At 46.1% G+C, this 26,398-nt stretch overlaps 3 protein-coding genes across 7 annotated transcripts; 1 reads left to right on the forward strand and 2 right to left on the reverse strand.

Annotated features, from left to right (window-relative positions):
* The first annotated feature begins 6 nt into the window (after positions 1 to 6).
* On the forward strand, positions 7 to 6,771 carry trim8a (tripartite motif containing 8a). 2 transcript variants are annotated; one of them, XM_029175669.3, is made up of 7 exons: positions 7 to 401; positions 874 to 1,462; positions 4,341 to 4,436; positions 4,880 to 5,113; positions 5,202 to 5,233; positions 5,330 to 5,445; positions 5,538 to 6,771. In XM_029175669.3, the coding sequence occupies exons 1-7, from the start codon at positions 49 to 51 to the stop codon at positions 6,194 to 6,196; spliced, it is 2,079 nt and encodes a 692-aa protein (XP_029031502.2). In that variant the 5' UTR covers positions 7 to 48; the 3' UTR covers positions 6,197 to 6,771. The 2 variants fall into 2 exon arrangements, with proteins under 2 accessions (XP_029031502.2, XP_029031503.1); XM_029175670.3 differs by having other exon boundaries at positions 259 to 435.
* A 4,525-nt stretch (positions 6,772 to 11,296) lies between these two features.
* npm3 (nucleophosmin/nucleoplasmin, 3) lies at positions 11,297 to 13,383 on the reverse strand. The gene is made up of 5 exons (XM_029127610.3): positions 13,194 to 13,383; positions 12,930 to 13,015; positions 12,647 to 12,766; positions 12,485 to 12,578; positions 11,297 to 11,988 (listed from the first exon to the last, which is right to left on the reverse strand). The coding sequence occupies exons 1-5, from the start codon at positions 13,366 to 13,368 to the stop codon at positions 11,888 to 11,890; spliced, it is 576 nt and encodes a 191-aa protein (XP_028983443.1). The 5' UTR covers positions 13,369 to 13,383; the 3' UTR covers positions 11,297 to 11,887.
* A 380-nt stretch (positions 13,384 to 13,763) lies between these two features.
* oga (O-GlcNAcase) lies at positions 13,764 to 25,624 on the reverse strand. 4 transcript variants are annotated; one of them, XM_041067557.2, is made up of 19 exons: positions 25,074 to 25,624; positions 24,544 to 24,595; positions 24,347 to 24,444; positions 24,065 to 24,195; positions 23,775 to 23,946; positions 23,569 to 23,667; positions 23,183 to 23,467; positions 22,895 to 23,053; positions 22,597 to 22,787; positions 22,187 to 22,447; positions 21,888 to 22,091; positions 21,291 to 21,465; positions 19,912 to 19,965; positions 18,394 to 18,479; positions 17,260 to 17,364; positions 16,826 to 16,917; positions 16,532 to 16,724; positions 16,288 to 16,447; positions 13,764 to 16,110 (listed from the first exon to the last, which is right to left on the reverse strand). In XM_041067557.2, the coding sequence occupies exons 1-19, from the start codon at positions 25,237 to 25,239 to the stop codon at positions 15,974 to 15,976; spliced, it is 2,820 nt and encodes a 939-aa protein (XP_040923491.1). In that variant the 5' UTR covers positions 25,240 to 25,624; the 3' UTR covers positions 13,764 to 15,973. The 4 variants fall into 4 exon arrangements, with proteins under 4 accessions (XP_040923491.1, XP_040923490.1, XP_028983437.1 ...); XM_041067556.2 differs by having other exon boundaries at positions 22,172 to 22,447; positions 25,074 to 25,622; XM_029127604.3 differs by lacking the exon at positions 19,912 to 19,965 and having other exon boundaries at positions 25,074 to 25,623.
* Positions 25,625 to 26,398: the final 774 nt, after the last annotated feature.

Below are 26,398 nucleotides of genomic sequence, written 5' to 3' on the forward strand. Positions count from 1 at the left end.
TGGGGCCCAGCGTGGCCCCCGCGTCAGGACGCACCGGCGTCCGCGTCCATGTCCGCTCTCTCCGGCAGAGTCTGCTGTGGCGGCGCTCTCGCCTCGCGCCGGTCGGCTCCTCCCCGTCTCTCGATCCACTCTGTGACTGGTCACGTCGACGGAGGGAGGGGGGGGGGAGCAGTCGGTGTGGAAACACTGAGCTCCCCTCCCGACGAGTCACAAGCTGCCTGCGCTAACCGTCCAGTGTTGGTCCAAGAGTTGACGGGAAGGCGAAACCAGCCCGATAACAGCTGGGAATTTTCTAAAAGCCCCCGGCGCGGATCGGTCGGTGGCGTCCGGAGGACGGGGATCGGAAGCGCACGAGCCCGGAGCCCGCCGCGGTCTGGACGCGGAGCGCCGCGACGCCGTAGGTGCGCCGGAGTCGACATGGACGAGAAATAGTTGGTAACGTAGACGTTTTATTCACAAACATCCGCTCAGTGCGCCTCGGAGCGGAGTCACACGGCCGCTGACGTTTTGTCAGACCCGCTCCTATTTTCAGTTTTATTTCGAGGCAAGTTTGTCGCCTTCAGACGCCGCGGCTCGCGTCGCTGCCGTCGCGGGGCGAACGCTCGTTGATCGCGTCGTCGCCGTTGCGCGTAGCGTGGATTGTCGTATTGCGGGACGCGCGGTAGAAGTTCCTCTGCGTGTCGGAGAAGTTAGTCCAACGTGTTTACGGAACGTCGCTCGTCTGCGACTGCGTTCGCGTCAGACACCCTTCATCCGCCTTAAAACGCGTGCTGCGCGCGAGCTTGTTGCTAATGTCGAGCCGGTTTGGAACCCGTGTCACCACAAACAGACGTCTAACGCTCCATCCTAACAAAACTCCGCTTTTCCCCCCAGTCTGGACACGGCTGAAATCATGGATGAAAGTTGGAAGAACTGCTTCGAAGAGGAGCTCCTGTGCCCCATTTGCCTGAACGTTTTCGACGAGCCCGTCCAGCTGCCGTGCAAGCACAACTTCTGCCGGGGCTGCATCTCCGAGGCCTGGGCCAAAGACGGCGGCGCGGTGCGCTGCCCCGAGTGCAACCGGGACTACGAGCCGAAGCCCGCGCTGGAGAAGAACTTCAAGCTCGCCAACATCGTCAAGCGCTTCAACGCCCTGAACGCGGAGAAAGCCCCCGCCGCGCTGCACTGCGTGCTGTGCAGGCGCGGCCCCCCGCTGCCCGTGCGCAAAGTGTGCCTGCGCTGCAAGGAGCCGTGCTGCCAGACGCACGTCCAGACGCACCTGCAGCAGCCGTGCGCGGCGCCCGGGCACCTGCTGGTGGACGCCGAGGAGCTGAGCGCGTGGACGTGCCCGAGCCACGAGGAGTACCGGCTGCTGCACTGCGAGGAGGAGCAGTCGGCGCTGTGTGCGTTCTGCTGCATCTCCCGCTGCGCCGGCCAGCGGCACACGGTGCGCGACGTGGACGCGCAGCGCGTGCAAATGCAGGTGAGACGAATCACGCTCCGCCGATCGCCCGGTCACGTGGCGCTATCAGCTGGAGCGCAGCTGCCGGTGCTTCCGGTTCAGTAGTCGGCACAGGCCTCGCGGACGTGACGTGAAAGGACCAGGCAGGTGAACGCAGCTCCTTGGGGTGGATGACCCCCCCCCACACACACACACACGCACCTTCACATTAGCCCTCGGGTAAGTGCCGTGATGCAACCGGCATCTGCCAGGACCGATGACCCCTGCGAAGCGGGCGGACCCGCGTTTAGGCTGCGCTCCGGTCACGTTCAGCCTCTCGCTCAGCGGATCCAAGTGCTGGTCACTGAACTGACGGCTGCTGTGAGTGTGCGCAAGACCGCAAAGTTTATTATGTGGCATTTCAAGCGTTCCCAGAAACCGGAAAGAGATTCCAGTGGAATTCCTGGGGAGCATAGATTGTGTTAATCTGACAACAAGCAGTGACGAACAGCCGTGGGATTCGGTGTCTGTTCTCCCTTCGTTCCCAACTTTTCTGACGTGAGTGGCAAGTGCAGAGAACCTGCGCCCACGCCGCCGCGTGTCGCTTCCACGTTCCTCCCTCTCTACGAGTCCGATCCCGGTTGCGATGCTCACAGATGCTTTTCTTTCCAGCGTGTGGATCTCAAAGTTCTAAATCCGTAGACGTCTTTTGGTACAAACTGTTGCTCTGGTTGAGGGCTATTATTGGGACAAAAGATGCCTGTTCAGCCCTTTTCCACAGCTGCTCCCTACACACACACACACACACACACACACACACACACCCATCTCTGTTCTTTCACACTATATGTTAACTGGATAAACGCAGTAATATGGGAATCAGAGACTCTGGGTTAAGCTGTGTCACAGAACACTGTGTACGCTTAATAAAGACGTGGTAATACCCACATGAACGTTAGACTCCATCTTGGATGCTGGGTCATTTGTTAAGTAATTCGAGTCGCGCTCTATTTTGGTGAAAGGATTTTTAATTCCCCCGGCAGCACTCTTGTTGCTTTTGGGATCGACAAAGACGGCAAAGCCAGCGCGGCTGTTCTCGTCGTTCCCCATCTTTGGCCTCCGGAGGAGACGCTCCCAGTAACGTCGCTGCACGCTCACAAGACAGGAAGGGGAACGCAATAAAAGTAATGGCGTCCCTGGGACAGGATCCCGCCCACGCGGCCTCACCTTAGTTTTCCCAGGCACCTCAGCGGGAAACCATCCCTCATGGAAGTTCCGCCGTTCGCAGCGTCTTGTGCTCTACGTGGGGCGGCGTGAGTCAGCTCCCGAGAATGCTGAGGGCCGTCCATTGACATGAGACATGGGGGAATAGTTGTCAGTTGATTGTGAAAGAGGCTCTCTGTTCATTGAGCCTGAGGCTCCTCATTTAAACATGAGCTTCCTGGCAACCTGCGGGCGCCTGGGTGCCCCCCCAGTGGGGGGAAAGTCATCGTTGGTGGGTTTTAATCTTGATAAAGGTAGGTTTACCCCCCCCCCCCCCCCCCCTTCAGGCGTGTGACAATACAGAAAAAGGGAATTGGGAGAAACGCGGCGGAATGAGGAAGACGCCGCTGTTGAGCACACGCACTGGGGCAGAGAGGAGCTTCTGCCACTCTGTGAAACCAGCTTACACAAAACAGGTCATGCACCGTATAGCGCCAGCCCCGACCGGGGGCTCTTTCCTGTTTTCGTGAGCACATCGCAGTCCGTAACGCACAAGCGGCGCAGTTCTGCAAACACAGAGCGGCTTCTGTCACATACAGTTAGTTCAATGACACCGGCACCTTTTCACCTATTGTTTTATGACGTTTGGCCTCAGCAGCTCAGATCAGGCCCCATCTGCTCCCACAGCCCACACTTTCAAACCACGCCTGATGTCCCTAGTTGGATCCTCTGACAGCGAGCATTGCAGCAATAATAGAGTAATTAATGCATAATCAAATAGAAACGTCTCCCTCCGTGCTTTTATGTCGCGCTGATTCATTTTCCGAACGACTGATCCAACGGCGCGTTCCCTGCAGATGTCGGGAATGTCCTCGCTCTTTATCTCTCTTCCTCGTTCCAAACTTTCTCCCCCCCTCTGTCCGTCCCTTTTTCCTGGGATATGCAAGCAGAGAACCCCCCCCCCCCCCCCCCCCCCCCCCCCCTTCTTTTCCCATGCATGCTCGTGCCGAGGGAGCGAGGAGTCCGGAGCGTTATGCACACAGACATGACAGCCTGTTACTGACACGGAGGCCGCTGCAAACAATGGGGGCATTGCATGTGGCTAAATGAGAAAGCAGACGGGGGCAGTGAGACCCCCCCCCCCCCCCCTCCTCCTCCTCCCCCCGCTCCTTGCTCCTGGCTGCTCCCTCACATACATATTAGCCTTACATATAAATATATGAATACATACACAAGGCTTTGTTGCCATGACAGCGGGTTTCCTCTTATTTAGGCACGGTGCCTTACCCATGCAGGAACCGTTCATTAAAAAGGCCTACCTGCCCTCCCCGCGTCCTGCGACTGCTGATTGATTTCCATCCCATGCGGTACGTGTGGGATTATGTCAGCTGGCCTTTGGCTCTGTTGGCTGGTCCCAACAAAGGAGCTGACTTGATGGAGCGGGGTCCCTGATAAACTTAGAAGCAATCAGAGGTGGATTTGTGCAGTTGCCTTTGCCTCTGCTGCCCTAATGGTTAAATGTACTGTATGTGGTTGTCGCTGGCAGCTGTTTCCTCCGTCTAATCAGGATTGTGGAGGAGGTTGTCTTAGTGACTCATAAAACGCAGCCAGCCTCGCCGAGGTCACAGCAGAGGCCCGGGTACACAATACATCTCCCTTGTTTGTTTTTTTTTCAGCGTATTGTGTAATCCATATCTCATATGTCATCTCACCACAGGCCATGCTAATGAGACAGCAAGACAGGCTGGAGGGCCGTGTTCAGAACATCGATGAGCAGCTCACCAAGCTGGAGTCAGACAAGACGCTGATGAAGGTACGCTTCCACAAAGGCGGCGCCGGCGATATGAGCCATTATCGGTGCGGGTCTGTTGTCACCGTGCGGATTCGTGCTGCAATTGTGGCCACACTGTGCTGCCAAGGAGAGACTGCACCTTTGTTCCCTGTAGCAAAATGTAATTTATTTCTTGCTTTGAATGGCTCATGCATTAGAGTTGGAAATTCATTTTACAAATGACTTTTTTACTTTAGTGCTGAAGAAGAAAAGCTCAGGGACTTAATATAATGAAGCAAGAAAAATGGACTTCAGACCATGAACGAGGACATTCATGTAGCATGAAGCACATCCCACACCTTCAGCTACAGTTTATTATTCTATGAGCTAAATGTTTCTCCCTGACGTGAGCAGAGCTCCATTAAAACTGCTGGTGGCACTGAACAACATGTATGTGAGAACCCGTTCTCCTCTCTCGCCCGCAGGACGCGGTGTCGGAGCTGAAGGAGCGCGTGAGGGCCCGGTACCAGAGGATGCACGCGCTGCTGGAGGCCAACCAGGCCGACGCCATGCAGGTGCTGGAGAGCACGTACACGCTGTACGTGAGGAAGAACTCCCAGCAGGTTCTGCAGCTCCACGAGCGGCGCCAGGACGCGGAGAAGCTCCTGAGCTCCGTGCAAGCGTTCTTTCACAAAGCCGACAGCATCAGCTTCATGAAGGTAGACGTCTGGGCGCCGCCACAGCACCAGCACGGCCGCGGGGCGCTGGCCTGAAAGTGGGATAACGTGATGTGTTCTCTCTTTGCAGTGCACGAAACCGTATCAGCTGCTGCTAGACAGGTGGGAGTGACCGTGTGTCTGTTCTGATTCACCGTGCGCTGTGCGATTATTATCGGTTGACGAGCTTCGGTCTGTGTTTGGTTTGTGCCTTTTCAGGTCAAACTCCCACCTAAGCTGCGCCGTCCCTCCACTCAGAGTCGGCCAGATCAGCTCCCATCATTTTCTATCCGAGCTCTCAGCCAGAGAGAAAAACCTGCGAAAGATGCTCGAAGGTAAGAAAAGGATCAAACAATACACCATTCAGCCATTTGTGGCATATGAAGCAGGTAGTATTCATTATTATTACCCTGCTCGTCGCTTTCAGAGCCGCTGAACGAAGCATCCATCCTCGAGGTCGTCCAGTCTCACGCCGGCTCTGCGGGCTCTAACACGGGGACGAGCTCTGGACTGCAGAAGAGGAAATACAGCATGGCCTTCCTGGAGAATAACCCAGAAACCGCTGCCTCCCAGGAGCAGCCCCCGTTGCTCTACAGCAGTAAAAAGGCCTTCCTGCCTGACCAGAACCACCACGCGTCATCGCTGTACTCCTCTGACGGCCTCCCTCAGAACCCCCACGCCGGCGCCGCCCACAGCGGGCTCCTTGACAGTCCGGCCCACCACATGGTGGGTCTGGGGTCCAGCTCCAGCCACCACTCAGGGACCATCTTCCCCCCGTCCCACTTCCCCGGCGGGGGCGCCTCGCAGCCCATGTACGAAGGGAGGAAGGTGCTGATGTGCACGCTGAACAACTGCTGCTGCACGAGGCCGCCCGCCGCCGCCCGCGCGCAGCCCCCGTACGCGGCCTCGGACGCCTTTGCCCCCATGACCCCTCAGGAGTTCGCCCCACACGGCCCTGTGGCCGCGAGCCAGCCGCTGCAGCATTTCCCCATGAGGGGGCTGATGGAGGCCTCGCATCCGGCCAGGCACCACGACTTCTACGGGCTCTACGGCCAGTCTTCAACCAAGCATTACGGGACCAAGTAGTGCAATCACTTTGTTCAGTTTCACGGATTTGTTTCCACCATCTTGGTTTAGAGATACAACGTGTTAATTTTGTGTCTCCAATGCGCCTTGACCCCGTTTTAGGAAACCAAATCCTGCAGCCCTGGTTAATCTTCTCAGACAGACAGACGGTACTAATGCTGTAATTTGGAAACGCGTGTTTGTGTTTTTATTTATTTTTTTGTTTCTGTTCAACTGGAAGTGCTAATGTGAACAATGTAGTCTTAAAATCCTTTAATCCAATCGAACGGTCGACTCGAGAAACAACATATCCTTCGTGGCGAGTCCTCGTGTGGGAGAGACTTCAGTGCCTAAAAAGACTGTTAACGTGCTCTTGTTGTACTTGCGAGTTCCTAGCTCTTGATTATTTCCTGTTTGCGGCTGAAAGCATGCAGGGAGCCTCCATGCACTCCAGAGTCCATGTGGCTTTAAAACACACTGGACTAGAAATGCTTGTCAGGTTTTTCATGGCTTTTTATACAGGATTATGAATAAACCAAATCCAAAACATTGGAAAGTACTGAATAGAGAAGCATATTAAAAGGCTTTTTGTAGTATTTTAAGCATCTGTTTGTTTTTTTTACTTTCAACCACAGTCATAATATATACTTCAAACCAAGCGAGAGTTTGTTTGAGTTTGTTGTTTTGAACAATATGCATCCTTGTACTTTGAGGTCTGTTTGTGCTAAAAGCACATTGTGTGATTTGTTTGGTTTAGCGGTTTTACAGTTTGACTCACTGCGATGAAGCTAAAATGTCATAGCTTCCTGTAAAAAAAAAGAAAAGAAAAGAAAGTCGTTATTTCAGTGCATCCCACTCTCGATCACCCATATTCTATTCCTGTGTTGAGGCCAGTATATGGAAAAACAGCCCGATGGAAGGAACACTGGATGTTTGAGAACATGGTGGAGGAGGTCTGAACAACGGTCTGATGCAGCCTGAGCCACAGCAGCACCATTATCTGCCAATTTAGGACAGTTCACAACATCCTGGTCTCTGGCAAAACCTCCGTCTCATCTCTCTTTGTCTCATTATTGGAGCTGATTGTCAAGTTAGGTCAGGGAGCAGGAATAACTGATGAGCGCTGCCTCCCTCCCCTCCCCTCCCTCTCCTCCTCTCCTGGGGTACCATTTGCTGGGGCTTGATGCAAAGGAGGAGGAGGGTTGGAGCAGTGGATGATACAAGCCCAGTGATTTAATGAGGGTTGGGACAGTATAGTTATCTACTTATCTGTCACTCATGCTCCCTTCATCACCTCCCCCATCCCTCACAGTGAGACGGTCGGAGGGGTGGAATGGAGGATGGAGAGGGGAGGGAGGATGGTTAGAGAGGTGGGGAGCTACAGAGCAAGAAAGGCACATCACTTATTTATAGGACATAAAATGTTCTGCTCTGCTGTGCAGCTCCCTCGTCTCCGTGAACCCATCTGCTTCTTGTTTTTGCTTTATTTAAATTCCAGAGTGTGAATAGTAACATCTCGTCTGTGCTTTGTAAAGAGCCCGGCTCCCTTCGGCAGCGGCGAGGCAGAGGAGTGGGAGGAGCTGGGCTTTAGTTACAGTGTGACATCAATCTGACATTTATTGTTTCTGTGTGTATGCGTGAGTGTGCGTGAGCCTATTAGCATTCTGCCTGTGCACCGTTTCTTCCGTGTGCGTTATTAATAAAACATACAGTAGGTGTTCGGAAAAAGGGCGAACCGATAATTTAATCCATATCCGTTTGCAAAATTAAACGGTAGAATCATCCAACGTAGGCAGTTTTCAAGCATGGATGTCTGTTATAAGTTGATAGCAGTCGTCGTTTTACGGTTTCTTGTGATCTGGTTGCAAACGGGATCAGTGTCACGTTTCAGTCGTAGCAGCGGCGCGGTGCGAAACAGGCTCCGTGGCTCCGCGTGTGCAGCCCGCGCTGCCTCGTGTGCAGGCTTGAATCCCGTTGCGCGAGCGACCGCGCGCGCCCAGGTGTCAGCGCGCCGTCATCCGGGCGGCGTGCGCTCCCTCGCGCGCGCGCCGCGCAAAGTTCAGGCCGCACGTGTGCGCCGGGAGGTTACATACAGGGGTAAAGAGTGATGCACTTGGCAGCTGCGCTCTGTTGTGGCAGGTGTGTCAGAGCTGTATATGCACAGGCCCAACACGCCCCTGCCTGCAGCGGACTGAGAGGCTGCGGTGTGTGTGCGCGAGCGAGCGAGCGCTGCTTGGAGGACCGTCAGCTGTTGTGCAGCTGTTGTTTGTGTGCTTTAGCCAGTGGCTGTTGGAGTTGCAGTGGGTACAGTCCCTCTGTTCACACACACACACACACACACACACACACACACACACACACACACACACACACACACACACACACACACACACACACACACACACACACACACACAAGCTATCCAGCAGTTATAATATTATGATATTCCTCATGGTGTATTTACATTCAGTTAAATGTTGACATAGCTGCAGATGTTTGCACCCTGAGCCTGTAATAGTCGTGCAGCATTTGCATCACAGCCACAGATCCACTGCTGCTCAAGACAAAAGAGGATGTTCGACAAGAAAACCCCCGAAAACTCCGATTTGAGATGCAGCTCCCGGGGGGGGGGAGTGTGTATTAATAACAGAGCAGCACCTCGAACGCATCGAGCATCATGGGCTGCTGGTGCTGTCAGGGCGGAGCTTGGGCCTTTGATGGGTCTTATTGACATAGTCTCAATACATTTACACAGCTTGCAGCTTGTGCAACTGTCCTGTCATTTCAGGATGGGTGACGGGAGGGGGTGGCAGCATTTAGCGTTACAATATGCACGGTAAATAAGTGTCTAGGAGAGATGTTATTACAGCAGCCGTGCTGTAAACGCTGGCAGACACATGGACATATGTGGCATAATGCATACAAAGCAGCTATTCATCAAACGTGCGGAATGCTAACCTTCATCTGATGAGGCCTTTGAAATCGGTGCCAGAACCTACACACACACACACGCACGCACGCACGCACGCACGCACACACACACACACACACACACACACACACACACACACACACACACACACACACACACACACACACACACACACACACACACACACTTCAAAGGCAAAGATTTGTGGCTAATGTTTATCGATCTCCTGCTCGTTCATGGAAGTAACTCGTTCATGCTCGTTCTCCCTCGACTTTGTGCAGGGAGAAGGCGTCGCGTGATAAAATGGCCGCACGCAGGTGAGAGGCAGCAGTGGAAACATATGGCAGCCATGTCAAATCAGAAATAATGTGCACGTCACAGTCCCTCTGTTGAGAACAGCTTTATCAGTTTTTGAGTGAGTGCGCCCAAGTGGCGTGCTTAAGCTGTTGCCATAGTAACTTTGTCCTAAACCAGAGTGACTGATGCACGTGTCCGCGGCGGAAACTAATAAATTCAGGTAATGCACTTGTCCATAATTTCATTTTGAAGGATAATATTTTCTGTTCTTTTCCACATCAAGCGGCCGACGTACCTCTTCCGCTCCCTGATGAGCAGCGTTTACGTCACCTGGCGGAGGCTGCACAGAAAGTATGAATGTTCTCTGAGGGTGTGTGAGTGTGTGTTGGAGCAGTAAACACAAAGAAGTGGTCAAAATCTCCAGGCAGCTCCAGTTCTGACACAGCCAGGAGGGAATTCCCACGGCAGCCGTCAATGAAATATTTCACTATTAGCATAAAAGCAGAAAGAGATGAGTATAAAGTAAAACAAAGTTGTGAAAAATTAAACAGAAGCTCATGCAGATTTCTCAGTGGAGTTCACCGCTAACATAGGTAGAGAAAGGAAAGCAGGAGGTTCTGTGGGTTTCACGAATCTCCAGCAGGTTGTTGTTGCTCCTGCGACAGTCCTGCTCTGGATGCAGCTGTAACCTCTACACCAAGGTGATGAGTTAACGTAGCGCACAGACGCCAGACCATAAAACCCTTATATCCAATAAAAGTGGTGTAAAGGTTCACAAAACTCCCACTCAGCATGGACCGGTTAGATGTGGTTTATGAGTCAGAAAATAAGAAGCAGCAGCAGCACCTGCTCTGACTCAAGGTGACATGGGCTCGTTGGGGGTTGTTTGAACACTGATTTGCTGCGTGTCACCCTGACTGGCTGAAGTTCCCTCCAGCCGACGCCGGGCTGAGATGCTGAGGCGTCGCCGGGGACGCTGCCTGGTCGCCGGTCCCTCCAGGTCCGGGTCGCTCGCGAAGCCACGAGCTTTGAAGGGGAACGTGTTGAAAACGCAGAATTATTTACCCACCGTCCTCTGATTAAAGCGAGCGCTGCCTTTGTGCCTACGCCTCCATCCTGTCGTTAAGAGAAAGCAGCCATCAAGGACATCACGCAGGTGGCCGTATCTCGTTACCATGGCAGCACCTGGCATGACTAAGTTGGAAGCACTAAAAGTTGTCCTAGTGAGGCCTGATGCTCGCTGCTGTTATTCTCAGCGTTTTACATTGGCCTCTAACTTTTAATTAGAGAGCAGAGATACAATAATATAATGTAATAATTGGGCTTGGGATGCATTGAGGAAATGTGATGCTATTTCTTAAACATCACAATTTTTCCTTGTATTATTTCAGGCCTACAGTCATGGTGGACTTAGACTCCTTCCACTGATTTAACCACTCAAACAACAGCTGGTCATTAGTATTTCAAATCCAACCCCCCCGGTGTCTGATTTCGTAGCACAATCTCAGGAAACGCATGCATCAAGTTGTAGCTCTGTGGCAAATTGAGCTGCTTCGCACCTCACTATGAAGCTACTTCAACAAAGGGCGCCTGGCACCGTCGACCAGCTGCCTCGCGGAGGCCGTGTTTACACACGTGGAGGTTTGAGCAGTGCAGATGGGGATCGGCGCGTGCACGCGGATGATGCAAACTGTAACCCGAGACCAGCACATCTGCCTTCGTGAAGCATCAACTGGAATCACGTTGGAGTAGGTTCATGGTCAGGGCGGTCAACAGTTTTACACGGTAACTGTTGTGCTTTCTGATGAAAGTTGACCTTTGCGGTGCAGATTTCAAATATTCGATTCCATTTAAACCATCATTACACAGATACATAAACTAGTGTGAACGTATTCATGAATAAGTCAGAACTGACTATTTTATTTCAAATTACTCAGAATGCAGATTTTGCTCATTTGGTGCATTTCCCGAGTACAAAAACATCACATTTATGAGATAGTCCCGTGGGGAAAGTTTCTGAGTACAAACAACTGGAAATGCAGATCACACTGTATGCTTCATTCAGAAGGAAGTCTTCCATCCCGTCTCACGCGCACACACACACACACACACTGAACAGTATCTTTAAACATTACCAGAAACCAGAGGAGTAAAGACATCATCCACCACTGCTGCAATGAATTCATGTCAGCTGTGACTGCATCACATACAGTATAAAACAGAGAAGCGTAGCAAAAACAGTTCTTCCATACGTGAACGTCTGAGTCCTGGTTATTTACACTGCTGAGACAGAAGCGGAGAGGCTGGACATCACCGTGCGCATTCCTCCTCCGACAGCATGTTCAGCTGCTGCCACACTCAGCATTTACGTGGATGTGTGGTTCTGTAAACGGTGTCCGTCTGGTACAAAAATCTGTTACTTATTAAAACGGATCTGCAAGCAGGAGAGGCTTTTCCTAGAAACACACCAGCAACCTCGCCATCTACTGATTCTGCTTTTTCTTTGCAGGTTTAATGGGGGAGATCTCCTCCTCCTCCTCGTCATCTTCCTCATCCGACAGATCAGAGTCTTCAACCTCTGAGGCTGCGAAAGAACCAAAGACAATGTCAAGTCGCTGTCCCCATTTGTATCAAATATAATTACTTCTGAGGCCAGACAGGTCACTTTATTTAATCTGCCATCACAACTGACCTTATGCTCAGTTAGTTATATGCAGCAGCACAGAGTCATTACAAGCAGCAATAGAAAAAGCCTAATAATGACCATAAAGCATTCAGTGCAGTGCTGCAAAGTATATTCCACTGTTATTTTTAAATAAATATACTTATTTTAAAATGTAGTTTTGAATATTCTGTTGAAGGTGTTAAATGGTCTTGAACTTGTTTAAAAAAACAAGCATGACAAAGTTTTATTAGTTGGGTTAAAGTTGAGTCTTATTGTAGTCCAGTTTGTCTACTATTATTATGGACTAAGATGTTTAGTGTCTACTTAAAAATGAGATCACAACACAAAATCACACTGTTTTCCAGCATGTAGTGCGTCATATTTTCACAATAATTAATGTTGTTGGAAGTGTTACCGATGAGGTGCAGGCCGCTGACAGTCACTGGGCCCGTCCCAGCCTTGAGACGAATGGTCACTGGTGCTTTCAGCTCAAACTCGCCCAGACTCACCTGAGAGGACAATCACTTATCATCTTGTGTGACACATCGGTGTGCCAGTTAGTCGCATCATACGGTACCATAGGCAGACAGCTGATGTGAAGGTTAGCGATGGGCACGGATATGGTCTTCCCCTGGTGGTTCATGGCCGTTACCTCCACCACGTTGCTCTCTTCCTTGGCTCCTTCACCCAGACAAACCTGCAAAAACAGCAAATTACATAATGATTTATTCCCATTCAGAGGCAGCCAGATCAAAGTAGGGCAACGTGATTATCTGTAAGAGGAGACACTGCATTGAAGACGTGGAGTGAATACTGCTGGTAATAGGTCGAACCCGCTGCTGTGCTGCAGCCGTACGTACCGTCCTGAGTTCGAGGAAGTGCTCCAGGTCCTCCTCTTCATCCCCCTGAAAAGTGTAGAAGGGTACTTTGGAGGACAGCTCGCAGGCTGGAACCAGCACCAAATCAAAATCACATTTGTCATCAGTACTATTTAATGCAGTAACATATAATCACAGCTAAAAACCGGGGCCACGTGGTGCCATTTCTTTTGGAATATCAGTACAGGTTTGCGCTGTCAGAATCCCACGTGTGCGCCAACGGTAAAGTATTCAAAGCGGTCTTACTGAACAGGAAGCTCTCCAGCTTGGATTGACCCGCGGGTCCGACGTCCGAGGACTCATCGTCGCAGAAAGCCATTATAGCGAAAGTCACTGTTTGGGATTTGCTGTTAAAACTTTTGAGCCGAATGGACCTTCCACGAAAAATAAAAGGCGCGTCGCATACTATGAGCGTACGCATACGTCATCACTGTGTGCCGTTCAATTTCTGTCTACTTAGGTCAAGGGAAAAAAAATACTTAAAATTTTGGAATGGAAAATACGACGCTCTCAAAAAGGGATGTGAGCTAATCTAAAAACTTTAGTTCATAAACGTGTGACACACTAGTATGCAAAATCTGATGAAGGAGAAAGGTCAAAACCCAGCTTTATAGGAAATAGGTTTTCATGACTTGTTACAGGAATAAATAGGTGAAAATAAAGTAAATAAAATACACATACACATTTCAATGAATTAGGTGATGTGACAATTTAAAACCTCTCTGCAATATGTTCTCTATACTGTAAAATAAAAAAAATCTTAAAAAAAAAGGTACATATCCTTAAAACAACCTAAAAAAAATCAAAGCACCATAGTAACATATTGTAGTTTATTAATTGTTCAACTTATGCATCATACATATAAATTGTACACTTTCAGATTCCCTCCCAAATCAAAATAAACAAGCCCTTTCCTTCAGTCACAACTTGTTTCATCAGTTCCCATGAGCAGAGGACAATGTTAGAGCATCAACAACCTGCTGAAATGAGACTTTTTTTTAAACAAGTGTAAAATGTCTGCTGTCGATTTAGAGGACAAAAAAAGCAGATTGGTTTCTAACTTTACTGAAAGACAGCCAGGTGGAATGACTGAACACAACAGGGCACAGCAGCAGCATTTTGTTTGCTTTGAAAAGAAAACAGAATGTCGGCCACAGTTTCAATAAAGATATCGAAAATAACACTTCATAACTGACAGTGTTAACAAACTGTCTACATACTACAGTATTATACTCACAGAGGTGGGTAGCATGCTTCATCCTCTATGCAGCATAACATAAGCGTAGGTTTTTCTAAAGACTGCCACAGCAAATCAATACACCTCATGCACATTATGAATGTACACAGTATCAGTATCAAAACATCACAATGGCAGGCAGCTACAGGAGAGCAACGGATGATCCTCATGTAACCAACAGATCACACCTATCTACAGTCAAAGTGCGTTTTATTCAGCTATATAAATTTACAAAAAAACAAATATGAAATGCGTAAGATTAGAAAACATTCAATGGACAGATACTAAAAGGCCTAGGGATTTCTGCTTCCCACATCGGTGTGGGAGCCAGTACCACTTTGGTGACAGGATTCTACAACCCTGGCGATTGTTAGTGCTTGCCCCCAGGCTCAACAGAGAGGACATTCAAGAGTGTGCAGTGTTGAATCAACGCAGGTAGGGATGTCAGATGTACCAATTAACTTTAAGCACCGCAAATCTGAAAGTGTTCTTCAGATTACCTGTTGACTTTGTCCTAAATGACAAAAAGTGGTTAAGGAAAACCCAGCAGCTTCTGACAGTGGGAGGTTAATGCTTTTATGTTTTTAGTTTTCTTTAAGCCTTTACTTTCTGAAACAAAAAAACATTACAGAACATCAAATGTGCAGCATTTTGGTCCCACTTGTTGCTGCCATCAGAAAATTTTGATCTAAATCTAGATTTTCTAGACTAATAATCAGCAATTTTTTTACATAACATTTTACCGAGTTACACAAATGTAACATTTAATCAATGTATTTTACAGAACTTGGATAGTAAGTCTGACAGTGTTAAACTTGTCAGTCAACTTAGGCTTCAGGTTTTTGAATTTTATTCAGGCCCAATATTTTAAACTAAACCACGCTTGGCATATTGAAAGGACGTGTTTCGAATCCTTCACACAGAAGACGATGAACGACGTCTGGAATTTCAGGCTAAAAATAATGTAATATTGAAACAGAAAAAAAAGGTATAAATTAGGTTAATACAATTCTAAATAAAGGTTCTATTTGAAAGGAATTTTCCAAACGTTGTGGTTCATTACTGCTCCTCTGTTTAGGGGTTTTAGAAATCCTTAAGCTACCCTTCCCACCTCTAGTGTTTGCAGACCCAGTATTTCAAATCCTGTTTTTGTAAGAAACACCCAACATAAAGGCCTCTTTCTCCAAGACTATTGTGAAGAAACTGGAAATACCATGATGTGATGATGAAAGGCAAACTCTCACATTACACTTCACATCCTGTACAGAGGTGTCCTACTTCTGTTGACAGCTATGTTATTTCTAAGCCAACATTTGGAAAGCAGGATGTGGGGGTAGTGAAACACTACCCCAGACACTGGTCGTACTCATTTTGCAATTCTGCCTCCATTTCAGATACAGACACTTTCTTTTAGGACATGTGGGAAGTTTCCATTGAACCAGAAAGAGCGTATAAAATAATCTTTCCCTGTCTTTTAGAGGTACAGGAGTGGCACTCCAGATGTAATGCTGAAGTGCCACTCTTCCATGATGGCTCAAATTAAATAACTACACCCCTTGGCCTTTGAGCTTCAGATCTGCTCAATCCAACAGAGCCACATCATCTAAGGGCTGCGCCGGGAGTTTGTATGTGTCTGTTGTGCTTCTCTACACAAATCCTAAAAATAGGTCTGCCTGGGTCTAGCCCAGATGTTATGTAGTATAAAATCATCATGGTTTCCCTCACGAAGGTAGCAAACATGGTAAAACTGTGCCAACTTGCTCGTGTTTTTATTGTCTGGGACATTTCTTCATAGGCTGCGTCCCATTATGATGACATCTTTGGGAAAACCTTCCATTTTGGCCACTTCAAAGCATCCCAGCTTACCATAGAAGTCCAACATTCTCTTATCAGTCTGACGAACTTTACAGAACGCACCATGGGACCCTGAAATTTAGAGAAAGAGAAAAACAATGATGCAAGTAAAAACAGTCTTATAAACCACTATCCCGATGTGGCCTGCGTCTTAGTAGCACACACAGTCCTAACTTAATATTCCATGTTCTACATGACTAGAAGCATCAGTAAACATTGTTGTCATTACTAAAGACAGTTAACACCTACCATTGGCCTTAATAGAAGATAGAAGACATCCCATCATGCTTTTGGCCACACTGGGGTCAGTGACCTTGGCATGGATGTCCACCTTGATGAGAGAGGGAAAGTTGGACAGGAAAGAGTCTGGAAGACCCTCCTCCTCTTCGTGAAAACTCAGCATTATCTTCTGTAAGGACAAAAAACAGGCATGATAAAGTAAATCTCCACAACAGAACTGTATGCCACATTTTAGGTTAAGTGAAGCTCCTACCTCAGCCTCCGTGAGATCTTTTTCACAATCAGGTTTGTGGTACTTCTCTTGCATGAAAGGAATCCAGTTCAATTTGCATTTTTTAATGAAGGGCTTGACATCCACAGTACCAAGAGCATAACCGCAGATCCCCTCATCATCCTCGAGCACAAATCCATAGTCTGAACTCAGCGTAAGGAGACCTCCTACCAACCTATGAACAAACAAGAAGACTCACTCAGCTGTTTGTAACCCAGGCCACAGTCTGGGTGGGTTTTACATTAAATTAAAAAAAAATGAAAATTAAAGTTTTACCTGTCTCCTATAAGATCAGGGTCATCATCAGTTAACGGTAGATCTTCCATTCCTTCACAGTACATTTCTTTACAGATTTTATAAATGGCAGTCTGCAAAAAGAAAGAAGCAGTTATTACACTACCTTGTCTTAACTATTAATACTAAAGCAAATTAGGCCTAAATGCTCAATGTGCTCAGACAGATTTCTATAGATACACAATCTTAAGATAATTTAATGCTGACGACGTTCACAGTATGTGCACATGTACCAAGCAGCTGGAAACATGTGGCATTGAGCATTTCCAGTTAAATTGGGCCATACGTGCTGGGAATTATTTGCAACACAACCTAAACATTGAACCTATTTTGGTTATACTATTATTAGTTGCTTCAAAAGTTGTAAGGGAAAAAACAAAATATATACACAAATAAATTTACAAACAATGCCTTACCTCATCCTTGGGAAAGTATGGCCTGATCGTGTATATTTTGGAGGTTGGCATTGAGGGTGGAGGCTGGTAGAAAAGATCGTTTGCCGCCTCTATTGGCAACAACCTCTGTGGGTATCAAAATAAAAAGGTTTAGTTTCACTGAGACCAGGTGTTGTGTTGTTACTGCGTCACTGTACATTTGCTACAGTCGTACCACTATCGAGCCAAAAGAACATTTTTGAAAGGGAACAACTTGCTTCGGAATGACAAATATATATTTTTTATTCAATTAAAAAAAATAATCTTGTTGATTCAATAGTGGACAACTAGAGCAAATATCACACCTCTCCCATTTCGTTCAAAGGAACATGGCACAACAAGGACGTAATTTCTTTTCAAATAATAAAACGATGGTGTTTTGGTCTGACTAAGGTTTTTACTGGCTAAAGGAGATGCTCCTTTCCCTTTTCTATGACATCGCAATATTTCGCTGCGCAGGACCCTCCTGTTGAGAAAAATAATGATGCTGGCGCCAAGGAACAGAAAGAACTCCAGGAAAAAAACCAATGAGGCAAATTAAATGTGAACCGAATCTTATCCGTTGCCATTACTAGTCTAGCGACTAAAGATGAAGATGCTACTTCAGGTTGCACAGGTGGGTTTGATCATGGAGTTCTCCCATTGCAGACATGCTTGCGTACTCGCTGGCGCTGCAATGCTTGCGCGCGCACTTGCAAGAGCCTGCTTGGTAAATTGTGCGCTGTGCTTTCCTGCAAAGAAATGAGATGTCATGAAAATATAACCTAGCCATGCTCGCTTGCGCCGCGTGCGCCAAGGGGAAAGCAGCATCTCCTTGTGCAGTTGCTGAAAGAAACTAAAAATTATTTATTAGATATTGCCATGCCAAGCACTGGCTGTAACTTCCTGTAAGTCAGGATGGGTTTCTCACTGAAATGATACAAAGACGTCAAATTGTTTGCAGAATAAATTAAGTGGATGGAACCAGGATCTTATAAAGTTCAACCCCACACAATCAGCTCACCTTCGACAGACCAAAGACCTTGAAACCTACGCAAAAATTACCAGCGTCTTCGCCGCTAACAACACGCTTTTTTTTTTTTCCATTTGTTGCTGTAGATTCAGTGCATTAGATACCTGGAACTCTCCTGCTAGACCTCCCCTAAAGGCCCAGGGCTCTTGGTCTCCTCTAAGGAATTGTGCTGAGGACTGACTACGACACCCTGTTAGGAGCAGAGCCAAGCGGACAGTGTTACCACAGGATGGGGCTCTCCGACACAAATGAAGGCAGTGGGGAGATGGGGAGGAAGGGGGTCATAAGTGTCTACGAGCATATCAGTAAAAAATTGTTGTTGTTTTTTTTAACCATTAAAACATAAAAAAGGAACTAATTTCAGATAGATAAATTATACTATATATAAATACCTCATAAAATGGGGCTCAAGCAACTAAAGCTTAAATTAAAGCAACTGGTCTGAATAAATAAATATTTCAAAACACACAACACTAACTTTAAAGAGCTTTGCACATTAAGTTAAGTTGTCAATATAATGTCAAACATGTCCATATAATATGGAATATGTAGGTCTAAAGGATGTACTTTCATTGCATAGGAATGTACACGCCCCAAATAAAAGACCAGAACATAGTGCAGCTCAGCGCCTTTGGCATTTCGTTTCAGCAGTTCACAATTAAAATGCTGACAAGCACAGCCTATCCTATTTGTGAAAAATAAGCTTCAGCTGCCATCACCCCACTGATCTCAGCACCTCATGTGAAGTCACATCCTCATCTTATCTGCCTTGTCACATGACTGAAGAGCATGAGCCATCAAAATCGGGAAGACTGATCAATAGGTGGTATTAGTTGTGTTCTCTGGTTTAAAGGGCCTCTCAGCTTCCTGCAATTAACCACTATAACACAGAACAAAACTGATTTTAAATATAAGGCATATGAACAGGAGTGGTTACGTGAGGGACCCAGCGTCTCAGTCGCAGTATGCAATAGCAGTGCTGCTAATAAAGTCTAACCCTGGTTGACGAGGAGCCCTGTCATGTGACCAGACAAATGCAGCGCGCGGGCTGGAGACCTAACACTGCTTTACATATGAGCCTCACCCTGATGCCTAAAACAATTCCTCTGATGATCTGACTCAACACAGCGCACAGATGCACCCACGAGAAGGAACTCAAAACGTACTTAACCCCCACCCCAAAAGACAACAAGCCACAGAAAAGGTATAATTTCCTAGAATTATTCTCTCATACTGTATTAGGGCTGTATTGTCCAACCAACATATGAGACTGCACTGATGTATATAATCAATAAATACAGTCAGAAATATCCCTTAGTCAGATGAAAATCATATATTACAGTATGATTTCAAACAAGTGTAAATTCCCCTGAGTGGGTGCATCAGGCTGGTCTGAGCCATTTCTATAGGCCTACTGATAGAAACAAAAAAACAAGTTAGAGAGAATCTGCCAAAGAGAAAAATTTGGAAGTTAAAACTTTTCAAGGCTATATCGCTGCGCAAAATGTGACTTCATCCAGAGGGCTGCTGCCTTTCCTCCAAATCAATACTTTACACTAAAATTACAAAATTTCTTTTAAAACTAAAACAAAAGAAGGAGACAATGGTTGCACTGTGCGTACATCGGCCACTGTCGATCCAATAGCAGTAGAAACTTGTACTGAGGATTCTTCCATCTGTACATAGTGAAGGGAGAAAACAGTAGAAAATAGTAATTAGTAAGTGTTTTCAGTACAATAACCAGGGAGGTTGTGACTAAGTGCCGGCTGCACAGCTTCTATTGAAGGGGGAAAACATGAGGGTGAATGTAAAAACGTCCTGATGGCGGCAGCAGCAGCTGTTTTGCCTTATGACACTGCAGTTATGAGAAATATTCAGATACACCGAATTTAAACATTAACTTTCTATTATGCTAATTTTTGTGCTGAAGCCAGTAGTGTGGGTTTTTATGTGGTTTTGCCAGTGCGGGTTTGCTGCCTGCTGTGTACTATGGGCTAGAGTCCTCAGATCAATACAATACAGCCAGACAGGACAGAAACCTGTAAATGAAACTTGGTTACAGGGAGTAACCTACAGGCCATGCTGGTGCTTCACAATACTCAAAGTCTTATAACCAAGCTGAATATTACTCAAACAGAATCAGGGTGCGCCATCTACAAAGAGGAACTCTTATAGAGAGGGGGATGGATCCCCACCCTGATACAAACTGAGCAAGTGATTCAGAGGGTTAAAATGCACTGATGGCCTCGTTTTTTGTGTGTTAGAACACATTTCAAAAACAGAGACCAATTCTGTTGTTTTATATTAAGTTTATGCACCAGAATGGCCTTCCACCGTCAGCCATTCAGTCAACTTGCGCTCCAAGCTCGCGTGCGCGCTAGGGCATGAAGGATGGGGTGGGAACTTCCCCCCGGTGCCCATCCCCACAGACAGAGAGATGGAAGCCAGTATGTCTGTGTGGGAATGCAGCCATGATGTTACTGGATACACAGCAAGCAGCAGTAACCCTGCTGGGACGTTTGCCACAGAGACCCAGTTTAGATACCACCAAGATGGAGCAGCTTGTCCTGGAATAATTTGGGACAGTGCTAGCCATGCAAGCGGCATTCAGTCAGATGTAAACTAACAACATATGTGAAGAGAATTTATAGAACTATCGCAGTGATGATCAACAATAATTATGGATTACAGCATATCTTACAGTATTAGCCACTACTCTTTTTCTCACTGTGTGTAGGTGGTGGCAAACACCTCCAAAAGGCTATGAACCTCTTTTTTTCTAACTGAAAAAACTGGTGTTTGTTGCATTTGTCTATAAAGTACTGGACTACATACTAATCCACGCATTAAGGCACTTAAAGGCAATAATTTTAGTGCCTTATGTTTGATTCAATGTTTTGTAAGTGTCTGTAATTAAAATCAGGATTTCCAGGCTTGAGCAAACTATTGCTGTGCCAATGGTGTCTAAAGGCAAGCATCATATGGTTACTCTCATACATACCTAGCCACTGAACAAAAGACTTGACCATAGAAATGATGCTCTTGATGTCCCAGATGTAGGGGTAGAGGTCGTATAGGATAGTGCGGTTGGCTGTATTTGACAGTCGTGTGAACATCTGGATGACTGAGCAGCACATTTCTTCAAACCTGTCTGCCCTCAATTTCCATTCTGCTACCTGCAAGCAATCAAAAATAATGTTGAAAAGGACCGGATTGAACCAATGTGATATGCAATAAGCTATATGGCAAAATAGACATCCTGACTGTTAAGGTCACAGGTGTTGTTTGTTTTAGAACAGGCCCTGTGGATTTACAAGGCATAATGAAACATATGTGTTATTATTTCTACTTTGACAAGTCCAAATGCCTTTCTGACAAAAAGGCACATTTTATTAAAAGGGTAACAGACAAAACTCTGTAGTGCAAGCACACTCCATTTCCTATCATGACTACACCACCTGATGGGCAGAAGGGGTATTACACATCCACCATTTTGTTTTCAGCAGCCAAGAAGGAAGTTAATTTATTAAAAACTAGTTCTTTCAGATAAGCCAGGTGTTCCAACTGCAAAGCACCCTGCGTGTTATGACGGATCTACCTTTTCAGTTTCCTTTCTCTTGCAGTTGACACTGACGACGCTGCTGTTGGCTCGTAGCCAGTTGAATTCCTTTAGCATCTGCATAGCCTTGGGTCCGTGTTCATAAGGCAGGTAGAAGAGCTCTGCCAACAAGCACAAGTCATCCAGTGTGAGGGGTTCTGCGGTGAAAAGGGGCTTCTCGTTGAGTCCTGGCACAAACACATCCTGAAAACACAAACAAGCATTATTTTAATTTTGTGACAGTTTTTTCCTACAATTTTTGATAAAAGCCAAAAACAACTTACAAATATTTGTGGCACCTGTTTCAGCTGATCATCTGTCTGCATAGGGGCAATATCACTCCCAGAATCCTCCTGTAGAGATTCTTCTGGGGACTTTGACTCTGCAAGACTCTCCTTGTCTGTGTCCATGGGCCGTAGTTCCTCCGCCATCTTATCAACCAAGATAGGACCAATATGTTTCTCTGGTGTGTCAGCTTCAGCTTCGTGCTCTGGTTCATCCTGCTTTTCAACCACCATCTCCATGGGCTCCTCATCTAAATCCTTCTTCTCTTCATCCACCTACAAAGGAACAAAGCATAATAATTTTGCATTAATGTAGAGTAATAATATAGAGTCTTATTTTTTAGAATTATTTAAAGAAGAAGCAGGCTCATTCAAGTAAGTGATAGATGTTTTGATTGTATTTTATTGTACTAAACAAAGCTCACCTCTTCCACCTCAGGAGATTGTTTGGCCAAGGGATGTGTAAGGGGATCCAGACAAAGAGGTGGGATGGCTGGAGACATGATTGGCTGCTGGAACACAGTTGTGACTGTTGTTGAGGAGCAGAGAGAGGGAGCAGCAATCGATGAGACGTCATGGGTTGCGCTTTTGGCACCACTCTGAGGCACCTGTCGGCCTGAAAGATAGATGATCTCAATCCACCTTGTTTTTCCCAGTCATCCTCAGTATAGGTTTACCACACGATTATTCTACTCTAAAATATTATAATGTGCGAGTTCATACTGTTGTATTGATGAGGCACACAAAAGTCCCCAAGCCATTCCGTCAGAGCCAGTTTTAATGCAAGCTGTGGGCTGTAGAGCATGTCTGTCTCCAGTTCTTCATCACTTCCTTCGTTCTCCAACTTGATCTGAATTGACACTGTGGTGTCCTCACCATCAGCTGGTAAAGGGAAATTTGAAAGAATATAAACAAACTACTAGTGCAATGTGATAGAGCATAAACTCATACAGATAGAACACATTGTATTGTCTATTAAAATGAACTGAAAATGTTTTGGTGTATACTTACTCATGACCACATCCTTACGCACACCATTCATATTAGACTTATACCAGGTGGCTAAAGTGTGGATCGCTACAAAGTTGGACTCAAACTCGCAGTTTGGGTTAGTGAGGACTCCTTTCAGCCTGGGAATGAGTTCAGTGGAGCGTCCCTTGTATGGACCCAAGAAGAGCCTTTTTTGGTCATAATCATTGGCGTGAATATTATCCCAAATGACCGGAGCTCTTTTCAGGATTTTTGACACCTCCTCAATAGACTCAACTGTGATATCTTTAGACACCACCTTGGGGCCTGCAGACAGGGACCTGTGATCAAACCTTTTCTTTTGCTAAATACACAGTTAAATGTAGAGTATAGCAAATGTGTTATGCAGTTAACTGTGCTAAACTCACCTGTCCATAGCACATCAATGTTAGGCAGTAGCTTTTCTCCTACTGTGTGGAGGTATGGAGATTGTGATACATTTGGGTAGCAGAATGTTCCACAGTACTCTGTTGGTTTTTGGCAAAAAATAAATACAAAATAACAAAAACAAACAAAAACCCGTTTAGACAAATGAGTACTTCATACAAATAATTGAGACATAAAATATATGTACCTGTAGGACAGAAAAGGAAAGTTTCAGGCTCTCCCAGGTATTGGTATATTTCATTAGTAATGGAAACCTGAGCATGTGCAAATGAGCTGAACACTTCTTTGTCAGCAGGGCACATGTTGTGATCAATATCGTCAAAAAGTAAGGCAAATGACTTGCAGCCAAAGTGGGTGACCTGAGGAGGACAAGATTGGGGTTGAAATGAGATAGTAACAGAATCTGACAAAGCACAAGCAGCAAAAAACAGGCAAAGATGTTTAACATACTGTACTGCCATTAAAATGTTGAAATACCTGATCTAGTTTCCTCTTAAGCGCCGTAACCTCTTTCTGATTGGAGAAGGTGATGTCCAGTCCAGGAGAAATGGCATAGATAAACTCTATACCATGTTCTTTAGCAGCACTAATTAAAGTCATAAGTTGCTCTAAGAGACATATGAAAAAAAAATTCACTGGGTCAAATGTAGTGTTTTTATAACAGTGCACCACTTTACATTGTAAAGGTTTGTAAGTTGTACAAGGTCTCTGAAAACCTGATTTTATTTATATATTTATAACTGTATTTTGAGCAGTCACCTGCTTCCTCCACAGAGTACAGTTCTCTCCAGAACATTCTGTGTTTGTAGTCATCTTTTGGCGCATAAAGGTATGTGTTCAGTCCCCACTTCTGCTGCCTGTGAAATACAACGTTGCACACAGTATAACTAAACCATCAAGCTACATTACTAAATGTGATCCACATTCGTGCTTAATGATGCAGTAATCGACCGTACCTCCTGAACAGTTCCTTCCTCTGTTCCATTGTCCATGGCCGGCCATAAAAGCCTGCATGACACAATAACACGTTTCATTTTTTAACAGACTGCAGTAACCTCTCCTGTGACTACCGAGCCGTTTCATTGCTACAGCTAAGATTCGCCGCTAGGTGTGCGGGATGAGCATTAACCCTGAAAATTTCAAGGCCTAACACGAGACCACGACACGAACAAATGCACGTATTTACTTTAGCCGTCAGTGGTTTTCTAACTGACAGGCGACCGGAATTAATCAGCAATACATTTTAATTAGCGGTCTATATTTAACTATGCTTATTTGTAATTTGCATGCAGGGACACTCGACAGCCGAATATGGCGTTATCCTATTGTAAAATAAGCTAAAACCTTGTGTTTCCACCCCATATCAATAGGCTTTTCCCTCGAGGGGCAGAACTGCTACACCACTTGGATGTCCCGTTTATTTGCCTGCAATTTGTAACTGGGCGGAGTGTCGACGTGTATATCTTTGTGCTATATACAAAATTACCTTCCACGACTCCGCTTATGAATTTCCTGTGTCCCTGTGGCTCCACTCCAATGCCGGACTCTTCCACCGGGCCGGGGGCCTCGGCACAAGCCTCTCCGGGGACAGTGGTGGGGCTCGGCTCACCGTCCACTGCGGGCGTCTCCAATGTCTTCTCTTTCTGAACCATTTCAGCGGTTCCACTCAGTGAAAAACCACCGAACTCAGACAATTCAGAAAGCAGCGGTTGGTCTGAAATGTCGCTCAGGAAGCAAGTTATTCAAAGAATGAACCCACAACAAAGACAGCGACGCGAGCCGTCTGCTCAACGTTGACGTTAGTTGCCGTTACAATGAGCACGATTCTCAGAAAATTCTGGAAAATTTTGCAAATAGTTCTACAAGATATATTCAAAAACGCTATTTTGTCGTTTAGAAAAACATAGATGTCGCTTAATATATAAAGAAGAACAAGACGTTCGCACGCTTTTGTCCGATCATTATCTTTTCTTTATGGAGGCTTTGCCCTAGTTTTTCTGCCCTTCTTCCTGTTTACACCGAGTGCGCATGCTCCTGAAACTAGATTAAACCAGTCAGAACTGGATCTGAGTGACAAAACACCACAAAGATGTTTTCAGGTAAAAAAAGATAGTTAACGTTCTAATTCCGAAATGCTAAAAAACAGCAATATTCTGCCACTTGAAAAGGTTTAATTACCTCGTTTTGAAAGAAAGACAACGTTAGTTTTATTAGATATGAATGCAGTTTACAACAATCGCTTCTGTATTAAAAAAATCTAGTAAATACACATACTATTTAAATAGGCAGTTATAATGCACATTTTTTAACTATGACGTTAAAAGCACGTATTAGTAAGTTCATATATTTTAACATTTTCCGCTATAAGCCAGATTTATAAATATTCGCAGACTGCTTGAATTGTCACTGTCAGCCGAAACAGCGCTAACCCACTTGCTCGTCTGTGTGATTGTGTTAACTATCTCGACCACTTTGTAAGATCTTGGGATTCCAGTCCATATTAGGAACGCAGCTAATCTCCAACGCTACATTAAAACAGCGGGGAGGTACTGCACATTTGTTATGGTTCCCTCCTGTCAGCATTATACGCATGCTTTGTTCTAAATCAGAGATATACTATAATGCTGCAGTGTAATTACCCAGAATATTATTTTTTTTAATAGTTCAATTATTCCGGAAAAACTGCTCGATAGTTTGACTTATGTACAGGTGATGAGACAAAATTATTGAACAGTTTTTTTATTTAAATCCTGGGTGTAATATAATTTGAGAGTCACCTTGAGCACCTGCTATACAACAGCTGTATCTTAC

Source organism: Betta splendens, chromosome 15 (assembly GCF_900634795.4).
Source record: "Betta splendens chromosome 15, fBetSpl5.4, whole genome shotgun sequence".
Lineage (NCBI taxonomy): Eukaryota > Metazoa > Chordata > Actinopteri > Anabantiformes > Osphronemidae > Betta > Betta splendens.